General features: G+C 47.6%; 1 protein-coding gene across 5 annotated transcripts in view; it reads left to right on the plus strand.

Moving 5' to 3' along the window:
* ZDHHC14 (zDHHC palmitoyltransferase 14) overlaps positions 1-22,011 on the plus strand; it is a 151,088-nt gene that overhangs the window by 74,077 nt on the left and 55,000 nt on the right. For all 5 annotated transcript variants that reach the window (XM_081139898.1, XM_081139900.1, XM_081139901.1 and 2 more), the window contains one exon: positions 14,530-14,690. In XM_081139898.1, the coding sequence (XP_080996024.1) occupies positions 14,530-14,690 (161 nt within the window). The remainder of the gene's footprint in view (positions 1-14,529; positions 14,691-22,011) is intronic.

A 22,011-nucleotide genomic window follows, 5' to 3' on the forward strand; every position in this document is an offset into this window, starting at 1 on the left:
AACTTGTGCACACGTTAGAGCTTAGGATCCAACCACACTAAACCTTGCTAAAACATTCTTATCGCCCTTATTGAGGAGTTTCGTATTTTACATGTTCCAGTTAAAAGGAAATCTTCTGTTTCTGCCTTTGTATACAAGGAGTATTTCATCATCAATGACAAAAAGTTCCAACGAACCCAAAAAAGAGAAACAAAATCTTGGTGTTTGGGAACATTGGACAAGGCACACGCGTAACTGTTGCATCAGTTTTCCAAAATAGTTTTTCTACGGACCACTTCTAAATATAAGCACAGTGATACTGTTATGCTTGAGGAGACTCTTTAGCTGGGGACATCGGGAGAGATGGCCCAGCCGATTCTTGCTGTTAAGCACAGATTGCTCTTAATAGCTTACTGCTCTCGGTAAGATGGAAACGAAATAGACTCTTCAACACCATTCCCTTCTCTCAGAGTCATTAGCTTCCGTAAATGGGCACAGAAATGGGGGCGTTGTCGCTGATGTGCCTAGAGAAAGATGTGTCACAGCTGTGAATGTGGCAGTGGCTCCAAGACCTGCCAGTAAAGCTGGTGCTGATCATTTAAGGAGTCGAATTCTGGAGGCGACTTAACGGATCCATTGAGGATTCAGAGCCACTGTTGTCTGGGATGACCGGCAGGCAGGTGGAGGCCCAGGAGCCGGGAGACTTGAATTCTAGCCTCGGCTCTGGGCCAGGAGCTGCGTGGTCGGGCACGTCCCTCTCAGCTCTTCCCCTGTAAGAGGAAAGGACTGGCCTTGCTGGTTTGGCTCAGTGGTTAGAGCACGGGCCTACGGACTGAAGGTTCTAGGGTTCAGTGTCAATTCCGGCCAAGGGCACGTACCTCAGACGCTCAGTCCCTGGGGCATGTGCAGGAGGCGACCAATCGATGTGTTTCTCTCACATCCGTGGTCCCCCCCCCCCCCCCCCCGGCCTTCCACTCTCTCTTCTAAAAGCAATGAAAAAATATCCTCGGTTGAGGATTGGGAAAAAAGGATTCAGCTGTTGTGGCTCATCAGATAGACATCGACAGAGTGTCCACTGGAGCCTGTAGCTCTGCTAGGTCCTGAGGGTAAAAAGCTAACCAACCAGTCCTGACCAGAAAGAGAAATGAGAAAATCAGCAAGTGCACGGCAGTGGGGAAAATGAGGGGATGTCCAGGATGCGATGGTGGCACTAGTGAGCCAGAAGTGTCCCCCAGGAAGACATGGAGTGGGTGGCATTTCAGCCAAGTTGAAGGGAAAGGGAAGGGCATTTGTGGGACAAGGGATGGTTTCCAAGGTCACTTCCAGATCTAAAATGTTGAGTCTAATTGAGGTGCGCGATCCATCCAGAACTGGAGGCTGATGGGTTTCCTGGGCTTCCATCCCAGTGCTGTGGTCTGGGGCGTGGCCCTTGACACAGGCCCTTCCCCATTCAGACTGGACGGAGGAACCTGCAAGGAGGCTCACTGCTTCCTTCAGTTCCTGCCCGCTACGCGCTTTGGCTGTCTCTGCTTCTAGGTCTTTCTTCCCCAGCTGTCATGGCACATAAGTCCTACTAGGACACAGTTAATTAGAGATGACGTGTTAGTCATGGCTTATGCAAGAGATGAGTTCCTGAAGACCTCATGATTTAAAAGGCATATAATTTGAGACAAGATTTTCCATAGGAATAAGTTTTTACACAGGGAGGTGTTGTCTTCAAAAGCATGAATCTACAAACATTTTTTAGCTTGTTTTGAGCAAAATGTTTAAAATGCACAATATATGCACATATTAATAGTGTTTTATAATCTGTAACTTTCTTTCCAAAGTTATTAACTTTCTAGTGTTTTCCAGTACCAGCCCTAGCACCTACTTCTTAATGAACATGCAAACATTTCTATGGAATGTTTTTTAAAGATTTTAAATTATAATAACAGTAAATCTTTAGATAACATGATAGTCGCCAAGATCACTTGCATGTGTTCTGGACGTGAACAGACATGTTGGCTCTAGGATGCTGAATCAAAGTTGGCTGGTATTTCGTTTGCCTGGGAAGGAGCACTTCGAGGGGAGGGGCAGTATGTAAGATAGATGACAGTTCATTCCCTGCCAACTTTAAAATGATATGGTTCTTGATAATTTGTTTTAATTTAGAGGGATCTGGATTTTTGCACATAAAATGAAGCTTTATTAACATGTTTATAATCACACTATTTCAAATACACATACATTCAAGTCCACATAAAATGTCCCTGCACTGTTTACTAGCGTGTAGCTGGATTGGCGGGGCGGGAAAGACAAATGTACGTGCAGATGTAAATTTAAAGCATAGAGCGTTCGGACTCAGGAGCCCGTGGGGGGCAGTAGCCCAACTTCATTTACAGGTGGAGAAGTGGCGACCGGGGAGGTCAAGAGCCCACGCCGTGAGTCAGGTCTCTTGTTGGGTTTTACAGTTTGGACTCAGGCATCGTAGCTCAGTGAGAGTTACAGCGATCCAGCACAGGGCCCACCATGGAGTATGGGCTCAGAAAATTCCAGAAAGCCTGGAGTAAAAGAGTCCCGTGGTCTCCACTCTGCACCTTAGCTTCAGAGCAGGAGGCTGCTTAGGTAGGAGAGGAGGTCCCCTGCTTCCCGGAGAGGCGGAGCTCAGGAAGGAAGGTGCTGACCGTGGACTAGCCGTGGGCCACTGGCTTCCACAGCGACGCCCTCCCCTGCAGGGAACTCGGAGCAGCTGCGATTCCTCGGTTGACAGATCAAACCTCCCAGTCCACACGGGGAAGGGTGCTTTAGAAACGCTAAGGCCATATAACAAAGGGGAAGTTTTGAGATGATTGCATTAACCTAATTAACCCGAAGATTGCTTGAGCATATCACAGGGTGCACTTGAAAGTCACAGAGCTGGGCTGCGCAGACACCCAGCTTTGGCACAAGGTGGTCCTGGATGGATTTGCCCTTTTCACTTACGACGTAGATGACCTTTGACATGTTGCTTAGTGACTCTGTTTCATCACCAGTCATAATACCCACACATAGGACTTGGTGAAAATTATAGGCAGTCTTTGGTTCAGGTCCCTGGACCTAGTCATTTATATGTTAGTTTATAAATATGAATATTATGTCAGAAGCTGGACCTATCAAAGTGCCTTTCACAGCTAAAACTTAGAAACTCTACCATCAGACAATTCGAGTTTAGACCTGATACACAATCTCAAATTAAATTCCGATGTTAAAGAAAAACCGGTGAACCTGTGTTCACGAGCAGTGTCACTGGTTTTCATACCAGCTCTCGTCAGGTGGGACGGAGTCAGCTTGTATGGCCCTGTTGTTTTTTCCCATTTTTTTTGCTTCCGTGATCATAGAGAAATAACTAACGTAGGACATAAAGGCTTAGGAAAAGAAATTCGGTCCCCTCATTTTGGGTGGTATAGATTTTAAGGAAATTATTTATTTTCTGATATCAAAAGCTGCCAAAATCATTTAAAAATAATTTTTTTACTATTAAAAAAGTCACTGAAAGCTAATTTTTATGATTCTTAGAAACCTACCTACTGTGTGCTCTGGAGGAGAGGCAGGGTCTCAGCTCATCTGTAGAAACACAGCAACTGGTGCTCCGTGGCTCAGTTTATGCGTTTTCCCAGAGGTCCTGTTCAAGAACTCTCCTCAGAGACACAGTTTTGCCAAGCTGCTATATTTAGACAACTCCAAAAGCCTGTCAACACTGGTGGGAACTTCTGGTTGCAAATTCTTCAAGAACCGACCAGAGTAAGCACTCTAGACACAAGATCTTGCCACTGAGCGTGGAGGTGCAGCTAGAGCACTGAAAAGCCTTTATTTTTTTTCGGTGTCCCTGCTTGCTGGCCTTCTGCGTTTTGACATCATTAAGACATGCAGTGATGGTTTTGGGCAGCCACATGACAGTCCTCCCAGGCAATTGTCTCTGGAAACGTAACAGACCATCCTCAGAACTTCACAGTTCTTTTGGGCTCATGAATTCTGCTGTTTAGACCAACTGCACCGTGTGGCACAAGCCCTGGGTGAATGAGGTCTGAGTCTGAGCCACCTTTTGACACTTTCCCTTGCTGTGTCTCACTCTCCAGCTCCCCGGGTGGTGCTCCAGCTTTGCCATCTGCTTGGGAAATTTCAAGGATGTGGTGGCAGTCATGTCATTGTTGTATATTTCATAGCAATAATATTGTCCAAAAATTCCACCAGGACAGCTGGGCCTGATTTCCGTGGCCCGAGTCCCTGTTGGTGATCGCTCATTAAATGTTTTTCCCAGAGGTCACTCCACCCTGTCCCTTAAGGTTGTTTCTGTGATTTCCCCCAGAAATAATGAACATGATTTTGCCTTTTCACCTCCCCTTTTTAAATTTTAACTAATGGTCATGTTTGCCACTGGGCGGTCCTCAGGAACCCTGTTCTGCTTAAAAATGAACCAAAGAGATGTTTATCTCAGAAGTCTGTGGCTTAAAAGAAAACTGAAGGGACAATATGAATGTTTAACCCCAGAAAATATACTTGAAAAGTGCAACTAGATGGGGGGCTGGTGAAGGCATGAATTGGTCAACAACATGTGGTCGTCTTCAGTTTTTTCCAGTGGGTTCTAGGAGTTTCATAAAAAGAATTATCATTGTGCTTGGTAGTATTTGGGAAGACATTCACACTACCTGGTGTTCCCTGATACCACCCCGCATCCTCCTGAGGTCCCTGGTCTCGCCTGCTGGGCAGGTGTGCATCAGAGCAGCACATTCCCTCCGCACTGGCTCCCCTGCCCTCGTCCCCCAGAAGCAAGTTATTCCTTGGGCCTCATTTTCAAATTTCAGGAAGCTTCTCTTTTTTCACAAATGAGAGATTTGCTTTAGCTTTATGCCCATCAGAATCCTCCCAGTATCAAAGCAAGTCAAGTGCAGGCTGTCTGTGTGGCATAAATGTGTTTTGAAGTCACAGGAGCAGTATTCGCCATTCAGCCTCAAAGCGTGGTTACCAGGGACTCTCAGGGTCCAAACCCTGCTCTGTGCGGAAATCATGTTATTTATCAAGTGGAATTGGGAAGCAGAGACCAAGAGAAACATTCTTGACTTGCGAGCTGATGAATTCTGAGCAGTGGAAGACCCTGTGTGTCCCTAGAGGTGCAGAAACCAAAATGTGGCCTGTGTCCCTTCCCTTGTGTCCCACACATTAGTGGTTGTAGCTTTCCTTGGACAGCAGCCACCTCCTGCTGCTCTGCCCATGAGTCGAGCCTCAGCCCCTGCTCACAGCAGTCAGGATCCTGCATCCTGGGCTTAGCTGTCTTTTTGGCAGGTCCTTGAATCTGTTCCTTTCCTGCCCATCTGCTGACGATCCATCATGGAGAGGTGCCGTCACCTGTGATTCCTGAGCCTGCCTTCTCCCCAAACTGGGCAAGGCACTGTCAAGCTAAATCAAGTTCCAGGCATTCTTAATTACATATAATGACAGCGATGAAGATCATTATAAAAACGTGACAACAGACACAGCTGTTACTATATTCTACCAAGAGAATGCAGAGAGAACCAATCAGAAATGGAGGCTTCACTGTGGCACAACTGAGAGAACGTGCCGTGGGCACGTGGCTCTGAAGATGTGCTCATCCGACTTGAATTCTGGTTCTGAATTTACCAGGGGGTTGCCTCAGTCTGATTAATGAGCCTCCTAGGGCGTAGTTTCCTCATCTGTAACCGTCTCAATAATACCAGGGTCATGGATTTTTCGCAGAGACTACGGGAAACAATATCTGTGAAACTGCTCGAAGCATAGGCTCTTGATAAATTAAAAAAGGTAAAGTTTCGTCTTCTCCCTGCAGCCTCCCTGTCTGGCTGCGTGTTACTTTAAACGCTGTGTGACCACGTCGGTGGCCTAGCAAGGGCGGGCCTCCCGCGGTGCCTGTCTGTTCCGACCCTGCCTCCTAAGGGGCTGATAATTACACGTAGGCGCCTCCCCGCCTCGGGCAGGGGGCGAGCCTTCAGCATTTTTTAGTACAAGGGCACTTTACAAGGAGAATAGTCAATACCATGGGCAGTGTTTTGGACGGGAAAATGAATCATCTGTTGGAGAATGCTGAGAAGGGGACAGAAATCAGCAGAAGGTCATTCTGTTCACTGTCCTGCCAGATGTGTGCTCTGGCCCCCAGCTTGGTGTCAGAGGGTTCGGCCTTGTTAATCGCTTGCCTTATTTTGTTTTTATTTCCCTCCTTTTGGGAAATGGAACATTTTCGTTCTTAAATACATGTGTAGCCTTTTGCTTCTCTAGTCAAAAGCATCATATTTCCATTTTATGTAAGTTCCATGTATTATTTTTCAAAGTACGGTGTCTCCCCTACGAGCGCTGCCTTGTTCTGTGCGCTTGTGGCTGAGGCCGCTCTGCCGTCCGAAGTCACGTGCAGTGCGGCCTAGACAGTCGGCTGCTGCCAGCCCGCGTTTGTCCTGTTAGTGACCCTGAGAGGCTTGTGATGTGGGTATGTGGAAAACCAAATCTTCAGTTCCTCTTCAACTTAGGGAAACAGCGTACAGGAAAGTTCACTTGGCCACTCTTCTTCCCGTGCAAAAGGAAGGATGTGGCCCTCTTTGTCCCCCAGGAATGGGAGGAAATGGACCCCGACAGTAGGGTGAGGGGGCTGTGGGTAGGAGAGCGCTGTGAGCAGGAGCAGGGAGTGCACTGAAGGAGTGTCTGCTCCGCCCCATACACGGTTTCTTTACGCTTTTCAGCTACGCGATGATCTTTGCTGTAAATCATCTGACAGTCACCACACACACTGTGGACCCCGAACTCTCAGGTCTGCTCTGGTGATTCTATTAAATTCGATTTAGCAAGTATTTCTCGAGAGCCAACAGGAAGTGTCTTGGCACTGGGCATACAGCAGGGGCTAAATTTCTATCAAAATACCAATGCCATTCTTCTCAGAACTGAAACAAATAATCCTAAAACTTATAGGGAACCACAAAAGACCCTGAAAGAAGAACGAAGTTGGAGGTATCATGCACTCTGATCACTATATGACAAAACTATAATAACCAAAACAACATGATACTGGCACACAAAAAACAGACACATAGATCAGTGGAACAGAATAGAGGTCCCAGAAATAAACCCACACACATGGTCAATTAACCTATGACAAAGGAGGTAAAAATATACATGGGAGTAACAACAGTCTCGTCAACAAGTGGTGTTGAGAAAACTGGACAGATACATGCAAAAGTGAATAAAAAACTGGACCACTGTCTTACACCATATACAAAAATAAACTCAAAATGGGTTAAAGACTTAAATATAAGGCTGAAACTGTAAAACTCCTAGAAGAAAACATGGGAAGTAAACTATCTAACATCAGTCTGAGTAATACCTGTTGGACACACCAATCCTCGGGCCAGGGAAACAAAAGACAAATGGGACTCCATCAAACTAAAAAGCTGCTGCCCAGAGATGAAACCATCAAACAAACAAAAAGGCAACCTATTGACTGGGAGAATCTATTTCCAAATGAAATATCCGAAAAGGGATTGATATCCACAGCATATAAGCGACTCATATAACGATACCAAAGAGCCAGTTTGGGGGCAGAGAAATGCTGGCTTTCCCCCTGTTGTTTACACACTAGCCAGAAGCCTTTGGCTTCCAGAAATTTTGAATCAGACTCAAAATCACTCAGCAAAAACTTTGAAACACCAGTTTTCCCTCCGAGCCCTTGCACACAGTCAGTGGTAGATGGGTATATTGGGCTGTTTACACACTTGGGCTTGAAGCCTGTGGTTGTAAATTACAGATTCCCAGGTTCTCTGTCTCTAACTGGGCCTATCTGGGTGGTGTGGGGGCCCCAGATTTAATCATGACGCTACTTTGTTACATGGGAGCTCTGCAGGCTTCAGGCAAGACTGGGCTGTGTCTGGAGACATCCCTATGGTATGTGGGCAGCCAGCTGGGAGGCCTGCAGGGAAAAACCAGATTCTTCGGGACTGTCCTCTTGCAGTAGGATGGGCTTCTCCTCCCTTCTTCCCTTAGTGAACCTAAAAGCTGCAGTTGTCAGATGAGAAAATAGATGGAGACTGTTATAAAATGAGCCTGTGGAGCTTTTGATGCTGTGGTGAGTCATCTTTATAGTCTACAAATCTAAACAGAGTTCCACTCTTCACCCATCTCTTCTCTCTGGGTCGGAGTTATTCCTTCCAGTTTTCTTGTTATATTTCCCCCTTTGGTCCCTGGGTCTATTTATTTAAATTCCCTCCTTCCCGATAATATTGGTAGATTCATCATTACGTGTGATTATTAAGAAGGGGCTTTGGAAACATTGTGTGCTGTCGTGGGGTGTCTTGTAGGGGAATGCCACTCTTAGGAATTTTATGAAACCATCTGTTTGTTTGTTTTCCATTGTAGAATTGTGAGTGGATGTTATTTCTGCATCTCCTTTCTCCTCTATTTGTCTCCAAGGAATGTGTTTGTCTTTGCCCTATAATGGTCCATTTCTATGTATGTGATTAAGGAACAAATAAATCATAAAGTTAATGGTGTTGATATCCCTGCCTATCAATGAAAAATACATTTATTTCACAGTGATTTGTACGAAAAGGAGAGAGATCGTTTTTATTACAACCCTTACAACCCCCATTCTTCACAGAGCTACTCTGTTATTATTTCAGACATGTGAGTCATTGGCTCAGATTATTTCCTTCTGTGACCATTTGCCTTAACTGTTTATTATGGAAATGCATCACACTAAAGACTCTGAAATTTAAAATAATAGGTTAACTTTGTGATTCGTGCAACTCAGAAACCCTCTGTGGCATCAGTGAGGCCAGGCCGCTTAGCTTCCGGTATAAACTTTCATTGCTGACCTTGTTTTGTTTGTTTTGTTTTGTTTTGGTAATCCTCACCCGATGATATTCTTTCCATTGATTTTTTTAGAGAAAGTGGAAGGGAGGGAAGGAAGGAGAGAGAGAGAGAGAAATATCAATGTGAAAGAGACTCATGGATTGGTTGCCTCCCGCTTGCACCCCGACCAGGCCAGGGATCAAATCAACAGCTCAGGTACGTGCCTTTGACTGGAATCAAACCTGTGACTCTTTGGTGTGCAGGCTGATGCTCTAACCACTGAGCAACACTGCCCAGGGCACCGACCTCACTTTGATGTATAAAGAAAAATATTCGCGTGCTTATGCTTTCACATGTACCGCACAGAACAAAATATCAGCCCCAGGCCATGTTGTAGTAATGGGTCCCAAGCTACAATTAATAGGATATTTGTGTGTGCGTGTCCGTTTGCAGGCAGAATATTAACAGACGACTCGAATTATTTTGATGTGGAAAACGATTCTCCATGTTTTGTTCCAAAGGCCACTTGGTTTTAATGTTTCTGCTACATCTTGTTAATATTGTTTTGTTTTTGTTTTTAAAGAAAGCTAATCTTCCTCCAAAGAATGTCCTGTGGAAAAACAGAGAGACCTAGCTACCCGATAATGAAATCCAGGTTTCCTATCTGAAATGTTTAAGAAATTAATTTAGTCCTAGGATTTGGTCCAAGGAATCAGTTTAAAACATGCATTCAGCAAATTACAACATGCGAGACAGTCTCTAAATGTGAGTTCAGGATTATTGAAAGTATTGATTCTGGGATGTCAGTATATGTTTGATGGTAAAATAATTTTGTCATAATTAATGACAAAATACACTAATTGCATGGTCTCAGATAATATAGCACCAGAAAACAGGCCCACTCTTCATGTGTAAAGATCAAAGCACATATAACTGTTTTTCCTAAGGATTTGAGAAGGTTGCTATTGGAACTGAAAAAAACTCCTTCCAGTCCTCGGCAGTGCTCCATTTGTACTTATTTCCTGGAAGGTCCTTTCTTTACCTCAGTGCCCCGTGAGCTGACAGTTTATAACAGACATTCAATCATCACGTCGACAGTGAAGCGGCTCGCAGGGGTGTGCACGGTAGGAGGGGACCGTCCTGAAGGCTTTCGTCCTGTGAGCATTGATTTGGTCTGTTGCCACCATAGCTCCTTCCTTTTCTGCTATGAGAACACATGCTCTCAGAGTCTCGTGTTTTCCCTGTCACTTTCCCACTGGCTTTATGAAGACTGAGGTGACCGGAGCCCGTTTTCCTCATGGCCCTGGGCCGTACGTAGGTCACAGCTCCTCAGACAGAAAGAGGGCTCCACTTGGTGTTTATAGCTTCGCAGCTGCATCCTCAGCTTGTATCAAATCCAGAGCCTTGGGGGAAGGGGTGCTCCGAGCAGATGGCACTGGGGATGGAGATCCCAGCACAATTGCTCAGACACGGGGAGGAGCCATTTGCAAGTGGCCTGAACTCGGCTAGGACCTGTCTTTGCTCCGCACAGTGCTTTGGCCCTTACGCCCTGCCAGGGTTCAGGGTTCAGGTTTCCCACTCGGAGGTCCAGCGATCTGTCGTGGGCAGAGTCTGCTCGCTGCCTTGTCTTTACCAGAAGGACTGCAGACTCGATTGCTTTTCTAAGCAGCAGCTTGAAGGTGTCTGTGTGGCTCTGATCTCAGGGTTTGCTTTGGGATGGGAATTCTGCTGCTTTTGTAAAGGGCGTTGTCCGAAATTTTAAGGAGAAACTAACATGGTTCTTTGTCCCACAGAGGCTGGTAGGACAGGGGACTGCCACAGAGCACCTGGTATTGTACAAAGTTGTACCAACATGAGGTGTTTCATCTGCTGGAACTTTAGAGCGTGGAGGAGTTACAAGTTCTGGTTAATGCTGGGAACATGTTCGTTTACACACTCAACGCAGGGAACCAAGGAGAGGCCACTCCTTCTAAACTCAGCCTGGGAAGCCTCCTGGACAGGGCAGAGCTTTGCGCCTGTTTGGAGAAACACAGGACCCAGCAAGCTGGGAAGACAGAGAAGCGAGTTCCCCTAAGTGAGAGAAGCCCAGAGCCAAGGAATCTAGTGCAGTCCGGGTTCTCGAGAAGACAGGAATGGGAGGCAAAGAGAGGTGGGGGTGGGCCCTGGGCAGGGAGAGGGTGCCCGTCTCTGTGTAAGAGGAGGAAGGGGAAGGAGGGCAGCGGTACCTAGGAGGCCATGCACTTGGGCTCCGTGGGCGCTTCTGAAGAACTCAGAGCCAGACGTAAACATCTGGTAGACCTGGAGTGCCCGAAGCCACCCGTGACGGAGCCGTTCAGGTCGGTGCTTTGCAGCCCCCTTCCTGCCCTGAGCCACGGAGGGCCGGAAACTGCACGTGGCCAGATGGGTGCATGGAGGAAGTGTCCTCTAGTCACTGGGGTCGTTAGACTTCTAGTGACCTAAATGAGACTGTTGGGCCCTGCCCGGTGTGGCTCAGTTGGTTGTGTTTCGTCTCTGTCCTTGCACCAAAAGGTTTGATTCCTGGTCAGGGCCCGTGCCTGGGCTGTGGGCTCAGTCCCTGGCGGGGGCCTGCAGGAGGCAGCTGGTTGATGTTATGCTCTCACATCAGTGTTTTTCTCTCTCTCTCCCTTCCTCTCTCTCTAAAAATCAGTTAAACTCTTCCTTAAAAAAATAAATTTTAAAAAATTTAATGAGACCGTTTGCTACTTGATGTGACTGGAGAACTTCCTGTTCCCTTCATCTCGTGACGGGAAAAGTCCTGGTACCCTCCTGAGTCCTCACGCAGGGCAGGGCAGGGGCGGGGGCAGAGCAGGCCTAAAAGGGAGGCGGAGGAAGTCGTATTTCAGATTCACGTGTGGTTCCTCCACGTTGGACGACGGGTCACACAGCCAGAAGAAGCCGGCAGGGAGGGGAGGAGCGTCCACTCGTCCGCTGGGCTCTTCCCCTTTTTTCCTGGAAGGGCTGAGAAAATGAATAGACGCTCAAGTACCAATAACTTAAGCCACGGCGTCTCTGCGATGAGAGCGTTTCAGGGGACACGGCCCTGGCTTAGAGGCGTTCCTCTCGAGTTTTGAGTACCAGGTATTAGCAGGGGCAGTGGACTTCCTTGTGGGAGGTGGGGAGAGGCGGGAGAAGTGACAGCGAGGCCTCTGGGACTTTCGGCCTGGAGAAGTGGGCGGCCCCCATGCAGTGCCCTTGGGACAACCAGAAACCGTTTAGGACATGGGTTACTCACTGACTTGTCTGAGGAGGCAAAACGTGAGGTCAGCCAAGTTACGTTTCCAACCCAAAAGGGAAAAGCAAACACACGGGAACCTAAGGTCTGTTAAACCACCTGCCCGGGCGGGTTCCAGCAGCACCGAAGTGTCTGTCCTCGGAGAAGCCACGTGGCACTAAATAAACCACAGCTCAGACACCCGAGGTGCACCACGTCCCCCGGGCTGGTCCAGCGTCACGCGGTGCAGCTGCGCCCTGGACACTGTCGCCGAGCAACTGTACCGATTGTTTCCTGTTCAAACGCGTTGATGATGTTGAGGAGGAACAACACTGGCCTTATTCTCTGCCTTTGTCCAAACAGGCATTCTTCTGGGGATGCTGAATTTAAATTCTGGAAAATTCTCTTCTACACAACTGGTCATTTTCCTAACCATTAAAAAAAAAATAGTCCACCTAGGGTAGATTCTTTTAGACTAAAGAAAATATTTTAGGGCTGATACCTATGAGTTGACATCTGGTGATGCCAGGGTCAGTGCTGTGCCTTCAGCGTGGACTGTGGGTTTCTCACTGTGGTGAGCTGGCCATGCCCAAGGCTCCGGACAGCGTAAGGTTGCTTTTTATGTGGCAAGCGTATCAAAGATAATGTCATATTTTATGACACAGATACTTTTTAATGATCTTCTAGAGTCTGAGTTCCTCGATATTAACTCCCGGTTGATATCGCAGAGATTTATTTAATCAGTAGACTTGAAGCAATTGATCTTTCACCCCAGCTCCTCATAGAAGCTCCACGTCAAAGTCCAAAGTGCCCCACTTAACATATAGACACGCCCTGAAAAGGTGTCTGTGCCCATGGCCCACTGCCCTGCGCCAGGTCGTGCAGCTGGGAGGCAGCCCCGCCTTGGAGTCCGAGTTCGATGCAGTCTGAATGGGATTTTTATCGTCACTTTTTATTGAACCTTAAAGGGAAGATGGTCGTTTCCTGACTGGACTTTTGTGTCTCAAGTTGAGTTGTGCTTTCTGCATTAGGCTCTTGCCCTGGCTAGCTGGCTCAGTTGGTTGGAGCACTGTCCCATAGCCCAGAAGGTTGCGGGTTCGATTCCTGATCAGGGCACATACCCAGGTTGTGGTCAGCGCGTGTATGGGAGGCAGCCAGTCAATGTTTCCCCCTCACACCGATGTTTCCCCCCCCCATCCTCCTGCTCCCTTCCTCTCTCTCAAATCAATGAAAACATATCCTGGGGTGAGGATTTGAAAAAAAGTCTCTCTCATTGTCAGGACTTGTAGATGCAGGACAATATTCCCTTTACAAATCCAGGAGGATACACTGAGTGCTATTGTCCAATTTCCTAAACTTGAAGCTTTTTTAACTTGGAGCTTTTCAGTACCTAGGATCATAAAATCAAACTTTTTAGAAAGACTGGAAGCCCAGTCTTTCTGAAGGGTATTAATTATGTTGTATTTGCCTGAAACACTCAAGGAAAAGCAATGATCTTTTTTTACACAGAGCGAACTTAGTTGGATTTATAAATTTAAGTGATGACTTTACCAAAGGAGACTTCTTTAGGTTAGACACTCTTATATATATGTTTTCCCCACAGCAAGTTCTTTGTATCTTCTGATACAATGACCACGATCATCACAGATCCCATTCTTCACTCAGCTCCAGGCACTGAGCTAATTCTCACTTGGTCTCTCTCTCCCTCTGTGGTGTCAAGGGGCAGGGACAGTGGGCCAGGGTGTGGCGCTTAAAGCTGTCCTGAGCCCGGCTGGCATAGACTTGAGTCTGTCCCAAGGGCCCCTTGCTGCTAGTCAGCTCCTGGGCTGAAGGACAGTGAGGGGGTTTCGTAGAATGAGTTGGGCCACGTTGATCAACGGTAGCTCAAGCCTTCTTGAAAAACAGCAGGTTATAGTATCCCAGCCACTGAATCCCCTTTAATCCTTTCTGGAAACTGGCCTGCAAGTTCATTTCCATAGCTCATTACCATCTTTTAAATAGATAAACTCCAAAATATTGAAAAATAGTAGGGTTTCTTTGCCTTTTGAGGGCGAATTTGCGGTTCTCAGCATTTTGTGATCCAGCAAGGAGACGCCAGTTCTAAGCTGGTGGCAGTTCCCGGGGAGGGAGGATGACCACGTAGATTCATGAGCTGTGCCTACTGTGCGCAGGGCACCGCTCCATGCACCTGGCACTGATCGTACCAGCGGACCGTTTCCATTCCGCCAGCGTCTTTGCTGGGTGGCACTGTGGGGGCAGAGGGCCTGGCTTGTTGTGGCTGGGGGAGGACGGGTTAAATCCTCTGCAGGAGAGAATGGTAGACCCCTCCAAATGTAAATGCTTAGCATAGATGAATTTTTAATGGAAATCAATTCAATTCTCCAAAGAAACCGTTAGCTTCTTGGAAAGTAGAGACTGCTTACTGTTGCTGTTGATGACTGACATTATCTCTCCTTTTTTTCCCTTCCCCTCCTGCCTTCCCCACCTGCTGGCAGTTGCCCGTATCTGGCAGTGAAAATCACCCCTGCCATTCCCGTGGTTGGTGGCATTCTGTTCTTCTTTGTGATGGGGACCCTGCTCCGCACCAGCTTCAGCGACCCCGGAGTCCTTCCGAGAGCCACACCTGATGAAGCTGCTGACCTGGAAAGGCAAATAGGTAACCTGAAGGTCTGCCCTTGGCCTTGGTCCCTTCTCCACTGTGCACAACCAGGGTGTGGGAGGCCAGGCTGGGGTGGGAGGCCAAGAGGGGGCAGGGCGCTGGATGGTGACGAGGAGCCAGAGAGGAGTCCCCAAAGTATTCACTCTGCTGCAGGATGGCCTGAATAGCAGGTGGGATGGAAAGTGCTCGGAGGTAAGGTGAGGACTGGTGCACCTGAGGCAGGCTGTGGTGCCACCAACCAAGGCACCACTGCTGAGATCTGTTTTCTTCTGTTTCCATGAAACCCAGGTGCCTCAGTTAGTCATGAAGGTCTGTGGTCAGTGCCTGTTCTCTGACCCTTTTATAATCATCATTGCCTGATTCTGGTTTCCATAGTACAAGCCTAGAAAGTTTACATCTTAGATGACTGTCTTATTTCTCTAGCGTAGGATCTGAGTTTCTTCTTTTTAAAAAAAAAAAATATTTTTTTTTATTGATTTTAGAGAGAGAAAGGGAAAGGGAGAGAGAGAGACAGAAACATCAATGATGAGAGAGTCACTGATCGTCTGCCTCCCACATACCCCCTGACTGGGAATCGAACTGAGATCTCCTGCATCATATGTTGACAACCACTGAGCCATGCCAGCCAGGCGAGAATTTCTTTATTATAGCATAACAAACATATATAGTTGTGATACATATGTTGAGATGAATAGCTTTATTTTTCCTTAGATATTGAAATCCTAGGATAAAAAGTTTACCGCAATCCATTTTAAAGCTATTAAAACAAATCTTAAGAAGTTAAGCATCAAGGCGCCATAGGACCCAGCAGGTCTCTCCCTAGGTATAGAACCAGGAGAAATGGAAATACATGTTCTGATATGTACATTATATCTAACAGCCAAAAATGCTAAACACCCTCAGTGTTCATCAGTGGGGAAATTGATGAATCATAAATACATGGTGTATCCATGTATGGACCACCACTAAGCAATAAAAGAGGAAAGTTTGTTGACATGTCCTACAACATGGATGAACCTTAACACATTATGCGGTGAAAGAGTCCAGATCAACAGACTACATACTGTATTTACATCAGGATGTTTATATGAAATGTCCAGAAAGAACAGATCGTTAGAGACAGAAAGCAGGTCAGTGATGGCCGAGACTGGGGGAGGGGGAGGGGTGATGCACCCGGACTTGCCAGAACTGTTTGAAATAATGAAAATGACCTAAAATTAGATCATAGTGATGGTTGTGCAAGCTAATAAATTTACTAAAATCATTCTGTTGCCCATGTACTATGGATAACTGTTACGGTGTGTAAGTTAGACCACAATACACCTGTCAAAATAAAAAGGAGGGAGGAAGACAGTCTCACCCCTCTCAAGCTAAGTGACCTGAGGCTGGCCGCACACTTTCTAAATGTCATCTGTAAATGGGGACAAGGGCACACAACCTATAATGTTCTTATCAGGGTTAGCTCAGGGGATGGTAGTATTTTTTAAAGAGAAACTCTCCCCTTTTCCTACCCAGTTCTCTTTTCCCCTTCTGCAAACATAGATTCTCATAAAAAGCGACCTGCAACGTGACAGGAATGAATGGCAGAGCTGGTATGGTGCGGGTCTGATCCTTCTCAAGGAGCCCTCCCATATATTTCTTCACGGTGGGAAATAAGATTATGTTTCAGTGGAATCTTAGCACATTTATTTTGTGCTATCTAACTAAAAATATGAAAAATGAGGTTTGGAAACTTTTTATTATTAGGGTTATTAATTCTAATTACCTGTAGTATACCTCTACTTACAGAAGCCCATCATAACGTGAAACCAGCCATCTGGGTAATTTGTTAAAGATTTGCCAGGATCTGAACAGCTTCCCCATCTTCAGCTTTCTGCAGAGGAGGGGGGAGGACACCGTGTCTCAGAGTCTGTTACAGGTCTTTTGAAACGCCTTACACTTATTTTTTCTGAAAGAACTTTCCCAATAACGTATGTTGCAGCCAAACAGACACAGCAAAGAATGGCAGCAGGGGTCCAAGGAGGTCTCTCGGGGGTCACTGGAGTCCTGCTTGGAAACTAGTTTTGAAAACTCAGTTTTTTCAGTTCATTCAGGAACAATCAGATATTAAACAACTGGTTTGGGATCAAAGCATTTTGTTTCAATTGGGGATAGACTCTCCAGGGATCCAAACAGAGAAAGGCAGCAGGCCCACCTCTGCTCACTTCCACGTGCATCGTGCGTCGTGCGTGGTCTCTTCCCAGCCCCTCGACAGCCCTAAGGATGCAAAAGCCAGGAAGTCAGCCATGGGCTGAAAGGCCACCTCGTCTGCCTGTTGGGCTCTGAAAACAAGGCCAGTTACTTAGGAAACTCCCCCTGTCAAGGTGACCCTGACACCAGGGAGTGGTCTTGCTTGGCAGTGGTGGATCAGATAACAAGAAGACGGATGGTCTTTAAAAAGTCTCCTGTACTGTGGCAAATCTGAACACCTATCCTCTCTGCACGATTTGCTGCCCTGCTAGAGGACCACCCTGCTAGACACAGTGGGGGGGGGTCTCCTCTCTCCATCTCCTCCCCCTTCCTCCCCCTCCCCCTCCCCCTCCCCTCTCCCTTCTCTCCTTTTCCTCCCCCCCCCTCCTCCTTCTCCCTCTCTCACCCTCCCACCCCGACTCTTTTTGGTCAAATTCTCACCCAACGACTTTTCTTGTAGAACACAGAACCAATCCCCATTTCTAAGACTAAAGTCCACCTTTCATTGTGTCCTGAGTTGGTCCTTGGCTGGATGTCCTCCTGAGCGTGGCACAGCCGCTCCTGGTCCTGGGGACGCCCTGGCCGAGCTGCCGCCCAGCTCGGCACCCTCCCGGGGAGCCCGTGCCTGGGAAGAGTTCCGTGGGGACAGGACGGTGTCACCACCAGTTCCACTTGCTAGACCTTCCCTGCCAAAGACGTCTTAATTCTGTGTTTCAGAGTAGAAACATTATTAACAACACTGATGGATTTTTGTTGAGAAAATACTTTCTGAGAACACTATTAAGCCAATTTAAGAATTAGTCCATTTTCTTTATTGCAAAGCTAAACTAGTTCCAATTTTTTCCCATTTACATTTTTATTTTACTCAAATTATTTTTATCGGAGTAATTTCTTTTCCTGCATGACATTTATAATTGGGGTTTTTATATCATGAATGTTGCCTTTACGAATTTTCTTATAGAACTGTTATTTCTAGACAAATTTTCCGGTGATTTAATTTTTTGGCATGTTCATTTTCTAAGCCATTATTGATTTCTTTTTGTGTTGGCTATTTCTCCTGGGGGTATTCACCATAAAATCGCTTTAAATGTTTGCGGTCTCCTGTGTTCTGCCTCGTGGCCGTCCTGCGGCCGCGGTTGTCCGTGACTCACTCCGTGTGCCGCGCGCTGGTGCCCACGCTGCTGAACGTGCCGCAGGCGACAGCAGGCGCTTAGGGGCTCGTTTGATTGCCTTTGCCCAGTTTTCTTTTCCGAAGGCGACATTTTCTGACCATTTCCCCCAATTTTTGTTTACACCCCCCTGCTCACCTTTGAAGTTTGTCCTGTGTGTAATTTTTGTTGGCAACGGTCAGTCGGCGTCTCGTGATTGTTCTGCAAGGCCCAGTGCGCCGTTCAGAATGCAGTCTCGCCGTCACTGTCGTCCCCCCGTGCTCTCTGTCCCGTCCTTTCCGGACCTGCCATGATGCCGTTAGATTGTGGACACTCCCTTCCATGCACCAGCGTAAGCGTTTACCCGCGTCTGTTAAAATGCAACACGCGCGTGCTTTTCCGGTGACGCAGTGGCTCGCTGTCCGCGGTGGACAGGTAAGGCAGAGGAACGCTGGTGGCTGGTTTCCCTCAGTGCTTCCCTCAAGCCGGGCATCGCGTAAGCTCCTCCTGTGATTATCTCATTTAACACGACAGCCGTGCGCCGACGCCGAGTCCCTGTAAGTGCTCCTCCTTCAGAAGCCAGTGCTCAGAAAGGAATGCGATTTGCCGAAGGTCTTGGGCCAAAGCGGGGAGTCTCACGGGGGTCCGTGCTCTGAACCACGACGTGGCACGGTGCTGCCCACCATCTAGTTGCCTTGGGGAGCCAGGCCCGGGGGGGGGGGGCCTGGTTTTCCAGAGCAGGTGGCACTTCCCGTTGCCTGTTAGTTACAGTCCGTCACCCCCCAGACTGTCAGCATCACCCAGCCCGCAACTCTCCTGGCCTGTCTGCTGCCTCTCTCATCATGTCCACGTGGATAGACGCCTGGCTGTCAAATCCCGGGTCCCGGTGGGCTGAGAAGGAAGAAGCCCAGGGAAACTCCAGACAGCCCGGTACGCCCCTTAGAGCCGCCTGAAGATCTAGGGGCCTTTTCCAGTGGGAACCTCCCCGACATCTAGATTCCCCGTGGAACTTTGTCGGAGCTGAGGAAAGTGGGCAACGGGCATCCCACCACGTCTGAAACACCTTCTGGAGGAAACAAGGGCTTTTGAAGAAATTGGCATTCTAGGAATAAAAAAAAAAAAACGGATTCCTTATTTGGGGAAACTCTAGCATTGTGTAGTGTGCACAGGTGCCCGGGCAGGGGAGGCAGCGAGTCTCCCACACAGACGTGGGGTGGCGGCTCCAAAAGTCAGAATTCCGCATTGTCTCTTTAAAAGCAAATTCCAGCCGGGGAGGGCTGGAAACCAGATGTCGCCATCCAAATGCTGGTATTTGGGGAAATACCACAAGATTTTGAAGGGCTTAGTTCTGAGGGAAGGAAGGAGCCGGAGGTTTTGTTTCCAAAGGGTTTGGAAGGATGGGTGATTTTCACCCGGGAAATTCCCTGGAGCCTTTATGATTTCCCCTTCCTATAGAAATGCCAAACCGTGGGAATGTCCTGGTCATGGGGACCAAAGCCGGTTTCTGATGCAAACGTACTTACTCGGTTGTAAGGTTGGGATGTGGACTGTGTGCTGGTCGGACGGGAGAATTATAATGACATAGACATCCACCCGCAACTCGGCTCCTCTGACGGATCCCTTTACAGGATCGTCTTCACAGTCCAGGCAGCTCTGTGGGTGGCAAGTGGTACTTTCCTCCTTACAGGAAAAGGAACTTAGACAAGGGGGCTTTTACCTTGATGAAAGCACACTTCTGAGCTCACACTGCACTGAGCCCAGGAATCTAAGTTCCTAAATCCGTGGAGGTGTTTTAGTGGCTCCTGTATTTGCCATACTGAATCTACTGGGTGTCTCTTAATATAGCTGAAGATGTGATTTACATGTGTGTACATATGTACAGTGCTATAGAAAAGATTGGAACCTTTCCTATAGAATTAGTGACGCCTCCCGAAAAGCAACGGTCTCACTTCACTCTCAGATAAGGGGAGTCTCTCTCTCTTTCTCCCTCTCTCAGCACCAATGTCACATTCTTTAAAGAGTTTGTGTTCAATCAGCAAAATGATGGCATAGGGCAATGCTGACATGCTTTGCTTAAAAAGAAGAGAATTGCACTATAATTATAACCAGTTCTACCCCCAGGCCATGGAAGGGGAAAGGAGGATGAACTTCCGAGGGTGAGGAAAAGGCCAGCCTGGAGGGAGCGGGGAAGCCAGAGGCCACCAGGAGGGAAGCACAGGATCAAGTGGCAGGAAAGGGTGGAAAAATTAGGGCCACATGGTTCAAGCATACGGCCAAAGGAAAGGGCAGGTGGCCTGGAGATGAAAGGTTAATGGAGATGAAAGGCCCCCTTGCCCAGGCAGGGGTGCTGAGGCCGCTGCGGATGCGTAGAACCCTTTGAGCTCGTGAAAGGGCTTTCTGACTCCAGGTGTGCCGGTCCGCTGCAGTGCTCTGCGTCACAGAACATTCCAGCAATCTTGGGATCATCCTGGACAACCCCTTCAGTTTAAAGACCAGTAGACTTAGGCTCAGAAGGAAACAGGTACGAACCCACCTGTACTCACACAGAGCTAATCGGTGTATCCCTGGACTCTAGCCCTGGGGTCCTGACTTCACATCCGGGTCCTGCACCTCTCCTTGGACTTTTTTGCTTCTGAAACCGAATCCCTAAATCTTGGCTACTCAAAGCGAGTCCGTGGAAGAGCCACACCAACATCACCTGGGAGCTTATTAGAAAGGCAGAACCCCAGGCCCTGGCCCACCGACTGAGCCAAAACCTGCCTTTTAAACTAACAAGATTGTTTTGGTTCCTGAAAGCTGAGAAGCCCGGCCTTGATTCTTGCCACCTCCCAGCAGTGACCGTGACTGTGACCGAACCCGTGACTTCCTCTCCCAGTCAGCATCTGCTTCCCTTCCTCTTAAGCTCTCAGGTCATATTTTAACTACACATTCATTTACTTTGAGCATTCAGTGTTATAACCTCCTTGCAGTACCTGTAAGTGGCATCTTATTTTGTATTATTTATTAAGAATAACTATATTAATAAATGCCATCTCTTTAGATAGTGCTTTATTGATTTCAAAGTCCATATATGTTTTTATTAGACCTAACTCTGTGGTTATTGGTTAAATTGGCTGATCCTGAGTCCCAGCTCTTCCACTTGCTTTGTGACCTTGGGAAATGTTTTTGCTTCTCTGGGCCTTGATTTCACGGTATGTGCAGTACACCCACTGAGCACAGTGATCCATTCTAGCATTATCATTCTGGTTCTAGAAGTAAATCCTTCCTCCTCCTTTGCTTGACCGTGAAACTCTGGGGATCTAAATACTTTTGAAGGTTTATTTATAGTCTGTTCAACTACTTAAACAGAAGGGAAGATATATGCTGTTAATAATTTTAGAAGGCAGAGCTACATGCACACCCATGGAAATTCAACAGGTGAACTGTAGGTGCTGCAACGTAAGTGAGATGTTTAAATGACTCACTGGAATATTACTGTCATTATTTAGCTGGTGTGCTTGGGAGGTAAAGCAAGAGGGTGAAACAATAGCTCTTTTCAGCGAAGGAGCGAGTCAGTCCACCAATAAGGTTTAGAGGGAAGTCAAAGATAAAGCCCTTCTTCCAAGAATCAGCAGGGCTGTTGGGCTGAGATCCAGCCCCAGTGGAGGGGCCACTGGGCATGTGGAGGCGGGGAGGGGAGAATAGCTTTTCAGGAGAGAAATGCCCGGGAGGAGGTTAATCAGAGGAGTGGGCAGGCCCTTTGTGCCTGGAAGTGGGAGGCATTTTCTTATTACAAGTGCAGGAAAGGCAGCTCAGGAACGAAAGGAAACAAAAGACTCCATGAGGAGGAAGGAGAAGGACCTGGGCGAGGAGGCAGCGGGGCCTCTGCGGGGAGGCTGAGCAGGTGCCCGAGAGGCGTTAGAGAAGGGGCCAGAGGGGCCAAAGAAGCCATAGGTGGTGGT

The sequence above is a fragment of the Miniopterus schreibersii genome (genome assembly GCF_964146895.1).
Source record: "Miniopterus schreibersii genome assembly, chromosome: 6".
NCBI classification, from domain to species: Eukaryota; Metazoa; Chordata; class Mammalia; order Chiroptera; family Miniopteridae; genus Miniopterus; species Miniopterus schreibersii.